At 43.4% G+C, this 12,551-nt stretch overlaps 1 protein-coding gene across 3 annotated transcripts; it reads right to left on the bottom strand.

Annotated features, from left to right (window-relative positions):
• Positions 1-315: 315 nt before the first annotated feature.
• On the bottom strand, positions 316-7,986 carry CDCA4 (cell division cycle associated 4). 3 transcript variants are annotated; one of them, XM_068160284.1, is made up of 3 exons: positions 7,812-7,986; positions 3,967-4,047; positions 316-1,892 (listed from the first exon to the last, which is right to left on the bottom strand). In XM_068160284.1, the coding sequence occupies exons 2-3, from the start codon at positions 4,003-4,005 to the stop codon at positions 1,146-1,148; spliced, it is 786 nt and encodes a 261-aa protein (XP_068016385.1). In that variant the 5' UTR covers positions 4,006-4,047; positions 7,812-7,986; the 3' UTR covers positions 316-1,145. The 3 variants fall into 3 exon arrangements, with proteins under 3 accessions (XP_068016385.1, XP_068016387.1, XP_068016388.1); XM_068160286.1 differs by lacking the exon at positions 7,812-7,986 and adding an exon at positions 6,699-7,805; XM_068160287.1 differs by lacking the exon at positions 7,812-7,986 and adding an exon at positions 2,035-2,207 and having other exon boundaries at positions 3,967-4,039.
• Positions 7,987-12,551: the final 4,565 nt, after the last annotated feature.

The raw sequence follows: 12,551 nt of genomic DNA on the forward strand, positions 1-12,551 counted from the left end.
TACCATTTGAGATTTAAAGGCTGCTAATAACGCTTTTGGTAGCAATTAATTCAAGATAGTCATCCCATATAAACAAATATTGGATGGTAGACTTCATGATAAACAATTCACTTGATGACATTTACATATAAATAAATATAAATAAAACCCTATGTAGCTTAGGTTTGTAGTTAACAAAAAGTGTGGTCCAAAATTAATTAGATGTAATTGTGTCTAGCTGGATCAAAGCTCTTCCTCTAATGATACTCAAGTATATGGGGTATGAAAAGCGTTAACTATTCTCAATTTAGTAAAGTACTACTCTGCAAAACAGAATCATGAAAACAGGTCTTACATTTTAATGTAAAGTATAAAATCATTATTTACATTTGCTTACACTTTACTGAACTACATTGGGTAGCTCACAGTAAAAAAACCAAACACAACACAACATCCCTTTTTGAAAATTCTTTTAAAAAATACATCAACTGCAGATATGATCAAAAGTTACTACATTAGCAGCTGAGATAACATCTGTAGTAAAAATATATTTTAGGAAAATACCTGGAAAAATCTAAACACCAGTAAACACTTTAAAACTATTTTTGAAGTAAAAATTGTAGCAAAAACCAGAACAAGCTAGCTAAGACAACAGAACTATTGCATACTGCTCTTTAAGAGCCATGTAGCGACTTGGAACAGAAGCAGCAGGTAAGATGGGAGTTTTGTGGTGTAACAAAGTGGAAACTGGAGGAAAATAGGAAACCAGTTATCCAATTTCTCTCTATGTTTATTACCGTTTTTACTGGGAGAAAGTATACCAAAGAGATGAGAGAATCACTCTCGGTGAGCATATGCTCCATTAAAAGCTAAAACAAATTGGCAAAAGGAACCCAATTTCAAGAGCCTTGGACCCCAAACTTAAGAACATTACCGTACGTACTTACAGTTCAGTGGACAATAGATCAGATTATTACACTGCTAGTTGCATGTTAACTTTAAGAGTTAACACTATTTTGCAATATGAAGTGCTTTTTAATATATATATCTATATAATATATAGATATTTGTAAAATACATGTGCAGATTTCAGAACAAACTGTGGAAATAGCTTTCTTGAGTCTTTTCCTCCCATTAACAAATTTTTATCTCCTACACAAGGAGTTTCAGGATTCAACAAGGATTTCCACAATATGATCAAGCTCATTAAGATCAGATTTACAATTTGAGTTAGAAGCTGTAGTTGCTGGAGAAGAAAATGTTTCAATCCCATCACAGTGTCCCATTTTTGTATTGCTCATCATGCCTGTTAACATAGTATCAAGATCGTAGTAAGAATTGTCAACTTCTGAAAATAGATCTTCAACTGAATTAGGACTTTTATTCTCCAGTGTCTCAAATATTTGATCTAATGATTTTTGAAAGTTTCCTTTATTTTCTTGTGGATTCTCCATTTCCCATGCATTGCTCTGCAGGTTTCTTGGAGCTTGAACTGAAGAGGCTGTTTCTAAATTATCTTGCACCTGGTTGCCCTCAAAGTCTTTATTGAAAGTACTATAGCCTGGAACATGCTTTCCCTCAGCTTGTTCCCTAGATGAACGACAGAGGATATCTGTTGAAACAAGACGATCCAGGGATGCCTGCCCTGTACTCTGTGTATTTATCATCTGCCAAGTCCCATCTTGAGTCATTTCCTCTTGGATCTGCCGTACTGTGTTGGCTATTAGAACTGAACGACAAAGATTAGGTTCAACCAGCATGTGACACAGCTGAAGTTTAACCAAGGACATATCTAAAAGTGACTGTCGCTGAAGATTATATGAAGGAATAGCCTTAATACCAGCCAGAGTTCCTTCAATATCTTCTTCACCATCAAAACACTTTCTCTTTAATCCTCGCACAAACATTGTGTCCTGTTAAAAAGAAAAGAAAGAATTCTTGTACAATGTAAACAGCTCAAAAGGCCTGTGAAAAAAAGAAAGGTCTAAAAAGAAAACATAATACTGTAATCTTAAACAGCAAATTTTTAAGATAGAAACATCAGAATTGTCATACCAGGTTCTAGAATGGCCAGTGTGGTAAAACAGGGGTCAGGAACGTATGGGTCCCAAATACGGCACTCGGGAACCAGGAGTGAGCAGGTCCACGAGTCATGGCATCGGAGAGAAGCAGGGGCTCCCAGATCCTGGCTCCCATTAAGCTCCACACTTCATGGAAGTCAGGAGCTGCTGCTTTGTACAGAAGCAAACATCTCAACGGCTGTGTTTCACCTACTGGAGAGGCAGTTTCTCCTCGCTCCTCCCAAGGTCCTGCTGGCATGCTTAACTTCTAATTTTTGAAACAAAAATACAACCTGGCACACCATCTTTAAAAGCTTGACCCCTCCAGAATATCAACATGCCTAGCAGAATAACAAAAAAATTACCATGGCCACTATACTTGAAAAGCTAAGCTTATTTTGGCTGCAGGGAGAGTAAGATCTAGGTTTGTTCCATATAACTTGAGACTTTCAATTGAGGTGCCTAAAATGGTCCTTCTGGTTCCCTTACTCAGGTGAGTAACTGAATGGTGTAATTCCAGTATGAATTAATCAAGTCCAATAAGGACATGTACAGTCATCCTCTGTATGGGCTTCTTTCCCAGTGGACTGTAAGAAAGTAAAATTCTTGTATTCCTAGTTTAGGTTTGCCAGCAAAAATTAAGTGACGTATGTGCAGGCTTTTTATTTTTAACACCTAAAATTCCCTTGCTGAATTTTCAAGCACTAACCTCTAGATCTTCTTAGGAATTGCACTAATTTTGTCAAAAGTGTGTCTCAAGTACCACAGCAGATCTCTTGAAATAAAGTCACTTTTTTTTTTTTTCCCCGTAGAAGATGTCACTTCTCTTAGCCTAAGAAAAATTAGGCTGCAAATGAAAGCTAGTATTGGATCTTTGCATTCATGCACCTTTGTCACGTCCCTTCTACATCTTCTGTCCTTAGAGTTCCTTTTGCCCAATATTTTGGGATTTTTTTAATTGCTTATAAAACCAAAATATTACTGCAGTGTTTTTCTCTACGAGTTTCCATTTCCCTTGGTAAGCCCTAACCTCTGCCTTGCTTTTCTGGTTGCTACGGTTTCAGAGCACTCTCAGCTTTTTTCAGTCACTAAAAATCCACCGAAGTGCAGCAACATTGTTTCTTTCAAAATACATTACATACTTACCTACTCTGAAAACCTGGGGATAGCACAGCAGCTAAACACTTGGTCTTTGTACACCACTTCTTGCATTGCTGTATATATTCATCGAATAACCTTTTGGCTTTTTTGAATTTCCCAACTTTTAAAGATTTCTTTCCAGCTTAGGTATAAAACTCTAAAAATCACAATATGCAGAAGCTACAATGCAGAATATATGAACTTGGTCTCATGGTCATTTTCCATGGACTTCTTAAAAGTTACCCATGGATTACCAATATATTAAATGCTTTTAAAACTTTCTCCCATAATCTAATATATTCACATTATTTCCATTAAATATAACTCAAGTTTTGGCTTGATAGTGCCTACATGAACAATCCATGTGAAATCTGACCTCTGGAGACATCTTTTGGGAGTACTAATCAACAATGTATGATTATGTCATCAAACATTAAACCCTCTATGCAGAGTTTGAAGCTTATTTTATTTCACCCTATATTCCTGTAAAGAATAATTTAAACTTCAACTGAATATTAACCTGGTTTTCATACATCTACTATTTGGTATTTAAATGTCTTCTAAGGCACACCAAAACAAAAAGAACACAGCAGAAAACACAGAAACCTTAATACATCACACACACTTAGGTGTGAAGCTGAGGAAAAAATGTTTATGGATTTTTAAAGGTAAACCTTTAATAGAGTTCACTGGATTTTTTTTTTTCCCTGCAACACTTACTTCCACTTAACATCTTACTGCAAAAGACTGGATTTCGGTTTCATTTAAGAAGCAAAAAATTACATACCAGTAATTGTGTTTGATGTAGTCCTTCCTCTTCTCCCATGCTACTGAGCAAGAGTCCATACAGTAAAAGTTAAAGCACCACCTACCAAGTACCAGGAAGCAAGATGTCAGGCAAGTACAGGAGATGCAGGGCAAACCAGTTTCCCAGTTCAGAAACTTACACATCTCTATATTTTATATCTCTAGCTTCACAATGTTCCTACAAACTTGAACAACACTTCTAAACCAAATTTACACATAGAGCACAAAGATGATTTGCCCAACAATATACACAAAATCTGTGGCAGTAGAAGGAAACTGCCAGCTTGAGTCCAAGCCCTATGCTATTACCCTGACCTTTGCGCCATCCCCTCCCTTATCCCTACACCTTTGCGATTTAAAGAGCAAACAAAATCCTTAGTGATCATCTGAAAAAATTAAACGTGAACAAAAGTGTACTGAAAGTAAGTCTTCCTTACTGTTATCACAAAACAACGTATCTCTCTAACATCTAGACAAAAGCACAAATACAAAACTGAAACACAGTAAAACCAGAGAGAATTCTTGTTTACTAGCACAGAAACTATGCCTAAGATTTATCTGCAAGATGACAATAAAAAAGTAATGACATTAATAAATTGGTTTAACGTGAAAGGCTCTTTTTAATATATATAAGGCAAAGTAAGATTTTATATACCACATTCAATGTTCAAGTACATGCAACAATCCCTTCAGTTACTAAAGCCAGAAAGAATGCTCCATTTCAACTGGCTACAAAAAACTTAGATGATAAAACATGAAAATAATTCAGATACTTTTCTGGACATGTCTGCACAGTACAAGACAGTTCAGTGTCTGCAACTGAAGCACTTATCTAGTAAATAAACAAGTAAAGAGAATGCATATGGACATATTTTTTTGTTTTCTATTTGGGCTAATAATCTTTGAAGATATTTTGCTCTCAAAATTGGAGGGGGGGGGGGGAAAGAGATGGTTGACAAAGGACTTGGGAAAACGTTTCTTTCTCAGGAATTTGCATAGTGTTATAATGCTACAACAAACAACCACCCAGCTTAAAACACTCAAGCCAAAATATTATGATTCTATCCCAAAATATTCAGACTAAAATGCTGTTATGTCATGAAAACTGTATTTTGACCAGCTCAGTCTCATTCTGGATCATGACACTTATGAACTACAAGCCCAGTAAGACATCATAATATCAAACCAACTAAGTATTTCTTATTTTTGTCAAGCATATTATGATGCTACAATAAGGGTTTTTTTGCTCCCTGAGTATACTTTCAAAATATTGTATAAATGAAGAGCAATCTCTTTTAGAGCCTGTACACAGCAACTATTTGAATCTCCCAATTCCTATATTAGTTTACTGTAAGTGAAAAAGGTCATACGCTTTGTTTAAAAAATAAAATCAAACAAAACCCCACAAAAATCATTCATAACAATTAAAGATCATACAGTCAGAAGACAAATCAGTATTTTCTGGTGTTATTTTGTATTTCTGACAAAGGAAGAGACTTTAGTTATTTGCCTCCCAAAATAGCCAAGTGATACAGGAGGGGGACTGTTGATCAGAACTCAAAACTTCTCAGTAAAAGAGCTATAATCCCACCTACAAACTGAAAATGCATTAAGGGTATTGGCAGATTAAGCCCAGTCTATAAACTATTAACATACTCAATATGGAAATATTTTTCCTATGCAACATAATAATATGTAAGATCTGCTGCATGAGATTCCAGGCTCTTCCCTGGAGCAATAAACAAACCATGTGGACCTCTGTTAGTAAAAATTTTCAGAATATGGCCAGCTACTATTTCTTCAGATTTTATTGACTGTCATATGAGTGTGTCTCAGAACCCAAGTAAAAAACCACAGGCAAGCCAACTTGATAGCCATTATCAGATGCACTTAAAAACTTGCAAGTAAATAACCTCCTCCAGACTTCTCTACACTACCTACAACAGCCAATCATCTCAAGAGAATGTTAAATTCAAAAGCTAATTAGTTAAAATCCAAGTATGTTTCTCTATTGATTTACATACTAACATACTGAAAAGGCATTAGCCATTGTGTAAACCCTCCAGATGTAAAAAGGACTGCTGCTGCAATCAAATCAAGGTGATCAAGAGCCCAAATTAATTTCAAGCAGAATCTGTCTCTGTCCAAGAAGCTATATCTAGACTAGCTGTATCATTTCCCTTCTTCCACTACAACTGGAATACCAAGAGTCAAACTTTGTGTGTTAGCATTATCTACTATCTGAAATAGCTGTACACAAAAAGCTGTCAGTGAGACAACAGCTACCCATAGCATAATAAACACAGTATGTAAGGAGCTTTTGTGAACTTTGCAGGTTTTGTTTGTGTTTTTTGTTTGGGTTTGCAGGTTTTTTATTTGGTTGTTTGGGTTTTTTTGGGGGGGAGAGGTTGAGTTTTGTTTTGTTATTTTTCTTTTCTTTAAGTGGTAGCACAGTACTACATAATTAATCTAAAAAATTGCTTTAGGGATTGACAAACTCCTAATCTGGTTTACAAATAAGGTGCTTGAAATTTTATTCAATTCTTACTAAAGCATGAAGCATTCCAGATTCACATTCAATTCAGATTCACGTAGTGATACGCTGTCAAAGATATATTTAACTCCTTAAATGAAAAACTTGCTTCTTAAGAGTTAGGTTAACAGAAATTTCAACATTTTTCATGTTTATGAAAAAGCAGAAAGAAAACTAACTAGGCCAGCGATGGAGGTTCACTTAAGCAGACTTCTTTTTTGTACTGCCATTAAATATAGTGATGATGGTTAGCATGGAAAGGCAAAGTGTTGGATCTGCTCTCTATCACTCTAACTCTCCCCACTCCAAAACTGGCCTTTTCAACAACTGTGGAAGGAAATTGCAGCTATGTGCAATGGTGAAGCAAAGATGTAAAGCCAGGTACTGCTCTTCAGGCACACATATATGTGTATGGTGATGTTGAATTATACATAAGGTGAGCTGCAGACACAGAAGAGCTGCTAGGGCCAGAAAACATTCGGACCGGGACAAAGGCGCCAATATATAACTGGGATCCAGTCCACTCCCTGGTCGTAGTGAGCTAGCAGGCACCACTCTCCAGGACACGGGGTCTTCGGTAAGGGGAACTAGGTCCCAAGAAAGAACAGACTGGGAAGCTGGGGTAGCCACAGGCGCAGGGCAGGCTCAACAGCAGACGGTACGAGGAGCAGAACATCGCAGAAACGCAAGACGATGGAGGCCACGGCGACTGAAGGAGGAGAGGCGGGGGAGGCAGCCCACCAGAGCCGACGGGGAGAGGCGTGACCGGCGGGCGCGGCCGGGGCGGGGAGTGAGCACCGGCATACGGAGGGTGGGGAGGGAGTTCGGCGGCGGCCGAGGCGGGGTTGAGCCGCGAACCGTGCGCTTGGGGAGCCAGGGGAGGTTCCCCAGCCACAGCACGCCGGCGGTGGGAGGGAAGCAGAGCCGCGGCGTGTGGCGGCGGCGCCGGATGGGTGCCGGGGGGTGGAGGCACACCTGGGGAAGGGACTGAGCGGAAGAAGGGGGCGCCCAGCGCCGACGGGGAAACGATCTCCGTAGCCCAGCTGCCCTAGGCTTCCTCACTGCTCCTGGAGCGGGCGGGCGCACGGCCACCCTCGGCCCCGGGTGGCGGTTACTCATGGCCCCGCGCTCCCGGCGAACTGCCCGCCGCCATTTTGAACTGACTCCTTCCTCCGCGGGCTCTGCCGGCACCGGCTACCCACTCGCGCTGTCCCCACGCGAAGCCACTAGAGAGGCAGGCGGGCCCGGAGCCCCCGCGTCGCGCACGACCCAGCGCAGTGTATCCCACTCACCACCTGGCCGCTGCTGTCGCCGCTACTTGCCAGCTTAGGGGTCCCCGCTCCCGCCTCACCGATCGCTCCGCACTTGAGGGAGGAGGCGTGGCTAACCGTAGAGACCAGCCCCGCCTCCCCCCGCCCGCCATTTTATTGTCAAAGCCCACAAAGGAACTCGCTTCCTCGCACCCCCACCTCCGTCCTCCCTCTGGAGGGCGGGCCTTCCCCGACAGCTGCGGCGAGTGATGGCGGCTCTTATTGGCTATCGCCAAATCACGCAGACGCCGGTCTATAGTACGATTGGCGGTCCGTTGCTATGGCGCCTGGCATCTCCCTCCCCCTGGTGGCTCCCACGGGAGGCTGAGGGGTTGCCGTGGCGCCGGAGCCCTTCCCCTCGGCCCTGAGAGGCTGGCGAGAGGCGGAGGCGGAGGGCGGGGTGGAGCCGCCCCGATTTCAAACGGCAGCCAAGGGCCCGCGGCGTGTCTGGGCTCCCGGCCACGGGCTCCGGCAAGAACAGGTTCAGACCTGGCTCCGCTGCAGCCCGCGGGGCGCCCAGGGAGCCGCAAGAAGGAAGGGGGTTTGGCTGCCACCCCTAGGCCGCGTCACCTCCCTCGCTGGGCCCAGCCGCTCTCTGCCGTCAGGCGCCGCTTCCCTCAGGGTCGGGCAGCTCCCGGCGCCGACCACTGCCGGCCCGCCCTCACAGCTGCTTCCCCCCCTCCTTCGTGCTTTCGCCCCGCAGGGGGTGCCAGGCCTCATGACTCCATTAGCAAGGCTTGTGGCATTTCCTGTTTGGGCCTGGCCTCCCAGCCCCAGGTCCCGCAGTCAGAGCACGGGGAAGCCGGTTCTTTGGGGCAAGGGGTGCAGTTTCGCACACCCTCACGAAGCCGCTGCTCCAAAAGTTCGAACCGCCCCCCTGAGCGGAAAGAAAAGAAACACCACACAAACACAACCGAAAGCTTTGAGCGCTTCTGTGGCTTCCAGCTCGCTGCTGCTGCACATCTGAAAGTACTTAGGGAGACCGAGCTTTTCTCGGTCTCTTTCCCGGTCTTGCAGCTACGTGCCGGCTGTCTCCACGGCAGCGAGAAGGAGGAGGGGGGCGGGGGTGAGGCCGCGGAGGCACAGCAGCTGCTGCCTCCAGCCTGCGGCTAGGGCAGGCGGAGGATCTGCTGCCACAGAAGGCGCGGTGGGGCGGGGAGCGAGGGGAGAAGGAAAATGGAGAAGGGGTGGGCTAGGCTGGGGGTGGAGGGGCATCAATAGGGCTTGGTTCGGAGGTTTAGTAAGACAGGCTGTAAAGCAACAGAGATGTAGCGAGAATTCAGGAGGAAATAATATTTACATAGCAAAGCAAGATCTGCTTTCGGGACAAGACAGGTTATGGAGTGCACTATTTCCCCCTTACCCCCGCCGACACCCCCACCCTCCTTCCCCCAGATGCTTATGGCATCGTGGGGCAAAAATACCACAAAGAAAGGTGTTCTCGTGGTCTGTTCAGCTCGACATTGATTTCTTCTAGTTAAACTGCAAAGAATTCAAATAAGTAATCCTCAAACAAATCTAAGAACCTTAGAGCCTCACTGGGCTTCCCGTTCAAGGCAGTGTGGGTGCTACCTGGGGGATCGCTGCCAGAAACGTTCATTGGTATCGCCCTTTCTATGTAGTGAGATAGAGAAGTACCCTGTCTTTATCTCTCTCTTTTTTTTTTTTTCCCCTATTAGTTACAATGAGAGGATTTTGACCTTTTTTTTTTTTTTTTCTTTTTTTTCTTTTCCCTCCATGAAAGGATGTTTGATGACTTAGGAACTGTATCATCTGTGATTCTGATTAAGCCACTGAAAGAAAAATTACAAATGGTTCTCATCACTCCAGCTTCTCTGAAAAGCTGAGAAACTATCTATGTCTCATCAATGCATAACAAGGTTTGTTTATTCTCAGGACAAAATGACTCTCACATACATGAGAAACAAAACCTGAAAAGTCAAAATGGAAAAATCTGGACTGACTTGTGCAAAACAATACAGTCCAAAGTATTTACTAGAAAGTGAACAGTCTCTGCTAGGACTAAAATAGTGTTATAAAGAATTTAATTGGAATTGTAGTCACAATGTGATAAAGAGAATGATCAAATTTTAGCTATGTGCTGAAGTCTTTTGTCCTCTTACTGGTTTCAGTAGATGATATTTTAACACCAGTGGTGCAAAACAACAAACAAACAAGCAAAATCCCAACAACAAAAATCACCCCACAAACAAACAAAACCCCAACTTGGTAATTTCCTAAACACATATTTATATATTGAGAAAATTATGTCAGCCCATGAAACTTTCACAACTAAGATAACCTGCAAACAAAAGCAGAACTGGTGCCTGAGTTAAAGCTGAAATTTTGGAGGCAAAGTGTGGAGTAGAACTGGAAAGAAATGTCTGCTAAGCAACCTGATAGGGTAAATTGAATTGAAGACAAGAACTGCATTAAAAAAAAATAAAAAATCAAAACCCAGACAACAACAACCTCCCCCAAACCAAAACAGAAAAAAGGGTGGGGGAATTACTGCTTAGAAATGGCAGGAAACTTAAATCAAAAGGTGATTCTGAATATGTACTCAAAGCTTCTAGACAATTGAGAGGCATTGCGCCTAGTGTGACACTGCGGAACAACCTCCTTGCTGATGAAATGACTAACATGAGTGACTGGGAAGAAAATGATGCAAACCAGCTCAGCTGATCTCTCCTAGGAAGATAGGTCACCAGTGACACCCAGCAAAACCTTCAGTCCTGAGAGGATTTAAAAGCTCTGGAAGCATTTTTGTAAATTAAAGTGTGAACATCAAAGGGAGATGAATGAGATGATCTTTTTTGAGTGGCAACGGGAGGTATAGGGCTGGTTTGACAGAAGTAGACATCACCTCGGCCTCTGTGAGTGGGTCCAAAGTGCAGATCTATGCTTAGCACTGGTGAGGCTTTTTTGAGCTGGAGCCCCTGCCTCAGATCAGGAGGGCTGAGTCAAGAGCAGCTGCTACCCTCAGCCCCTTCCCTTGGCTGGGTAGTGCTTAGCTTGTGCTCAGTGTGGATGAAGAATGGGTTTGGCTTCAGTCTGTGAGAGCTGCATGTGCACACGGGCTCCAGCCGTGCTGCCTCCCCCACGGAGAAGTATCAGCGGCTGCGGGAGCCATGCTGGCAGCCAGCTCCAGCTTTCCCCATCGCACAGTATGCTTGTTCTCCCGGGAGCTCTGGTCTGCCTCTGCCTTCAGTGGTGGCTGGTACCGGGTGGTGTGACCTGCGTGCCATGCTTGTTGGAACGCAGCCACTACTCCCTCCCTCCCATCCCCCTTCCTTCCCTTCTGGAGAAAGCCTGTGCTGGGCTGTGCTTGATGCCTCAGGAGTTTTGCTTGCTCCTTTCTCAAGAGTTGCTCAGTGCCTGCTGAGCTGGCCAGGCTTTTGCACGTCAGTGGTGACAGGAAGGCTGCTTCAGAGTTGGACAGTGTTTGCAAAACCGCAGAGATTAATAGGAACTCAGTGGCCAGGAGCAGGGCACGAACTGCACTTTTAGAAGACAAAGAAAGAATAAAAAATAAATAAATAAAATTACAAATTACATTTCTAGTATATTTGCACAACCAACCTCAGTCTATGACATTTCCACATTATAAATTATTATAATAATAGTTGAGTTTAATAGTTTTAAGGGGCTATTGCAGATAATATTTTTTGTGGGTGAATAAGAAACAGACATACATGCAGAGCAAAGTTCCTCACTTTCTGTTGGATCCCTGCTATCATGCTATTTCTAGCCTGTGAAAAGGGCTCTTCGAGGGGCTGCTTGGGCTCTGACAGGCCTTGTCTTTTACTTGATATTTGTATGAGGCTTAGTGGAGTTTCACAACTGGTGGCATGCAAACTTTCTGATAAAGAGGGCAGAAAGATGAGTTGGGAGGTTGCTCAAGCTTTGAAACAATTTCAGTGAGATAGGATGGAATCCTGTCTCAAATCCACTGCTGAGCTGATGGTGAAGTGGTTCGCCCTCTGCACTCCTTTATGGCTGCAGTGTTTGCTGTCTCTGGTCCAAGGGCCCTGGGGTTTATGGTGCTGGATGAATAGTTCAGAGCATGGCTGTGCAGTCAGAGGCAGGAAAATGCATGCTTGTGCTGCTGGTGCTTGGAGCCAACCAGACATGACTCAGCCCTGAACTGGAAGCTGTGAGCTGTCATCAGGGCAGTGCTGTGCTCTGGCTAGTGATTCTTGTTGAGAGACAAGGTGTGTTAACTCAAGCTCTGTGCTGTACTGGCACAACTGCTTGAGGTTTGGAAGAGTTTTGGCTGTGATCCCACCAGTTTAGAGCAGGGACAGAGCTTGCCTGCCTCTGCCTGTTAAAGGCAACATGGACTTGCTGAGAGGGTGTATTGTTTCTCTCATAATTACTGTTTGATTCAACTGTTTAAGATATGTTTGTCTTTTTAGTTTGGCTTCAGAGTAGGGCAGGAGGCCCACTTCTAATGTACTCTTTCTTTTAAGCCCATTCTGATTACCTCTGAGATAGGCACCATTATGAAACAGTCCTGAGTGTTTCTGCAGACAGATGCATTCTTGCAGCAGAGCTAGCCTAAAAAAACCCAGGAGCAGATGGAAGAAAGGCTGAGGAGAGTAATTAAATGTGGCCGTTCCCTAAGAAATAAGCCTGTTGTAGCAGCTCAGCTGGGCCCTGTGTAAGCCAGGTACAGGATACAACTTCATTGTGTTCAGGCTTCACTCACTGTGCACTGAA

This window comes from Melanerpes formicivorus, unplaced genomic scaffold (genome assembly GCF_026170545.1).
Source record: "Melanerpes formicivorus ecotype bairdi unplaced genomic scaffold, bMelFor1.0.p_v2 SCAF_48, whole genome shotgun sequence".
Classification (NCBI taxonomy): Eukaryota; Metazoa; Chordata; class Aves; order Piciformes; family Picidae; genus Melanerpes; species Melanerpes formicivorus.

Bases quoted from the DNA above. Each gene is read 5' to 3' on its own strand.
- CDCA4 (XM_068160284.1), bottom strand. From the start codon at position 4,005: ATGGGAGAAGAGGAAGGACTACATCAAACACAATTACTG. The intron at 1,893-3,966 runs GTATGTAATTTT...TCTTTTTAACAG, and splicing joins TACATCAAACACAATTACTG to GACACAATGTTTGTGCGAGG.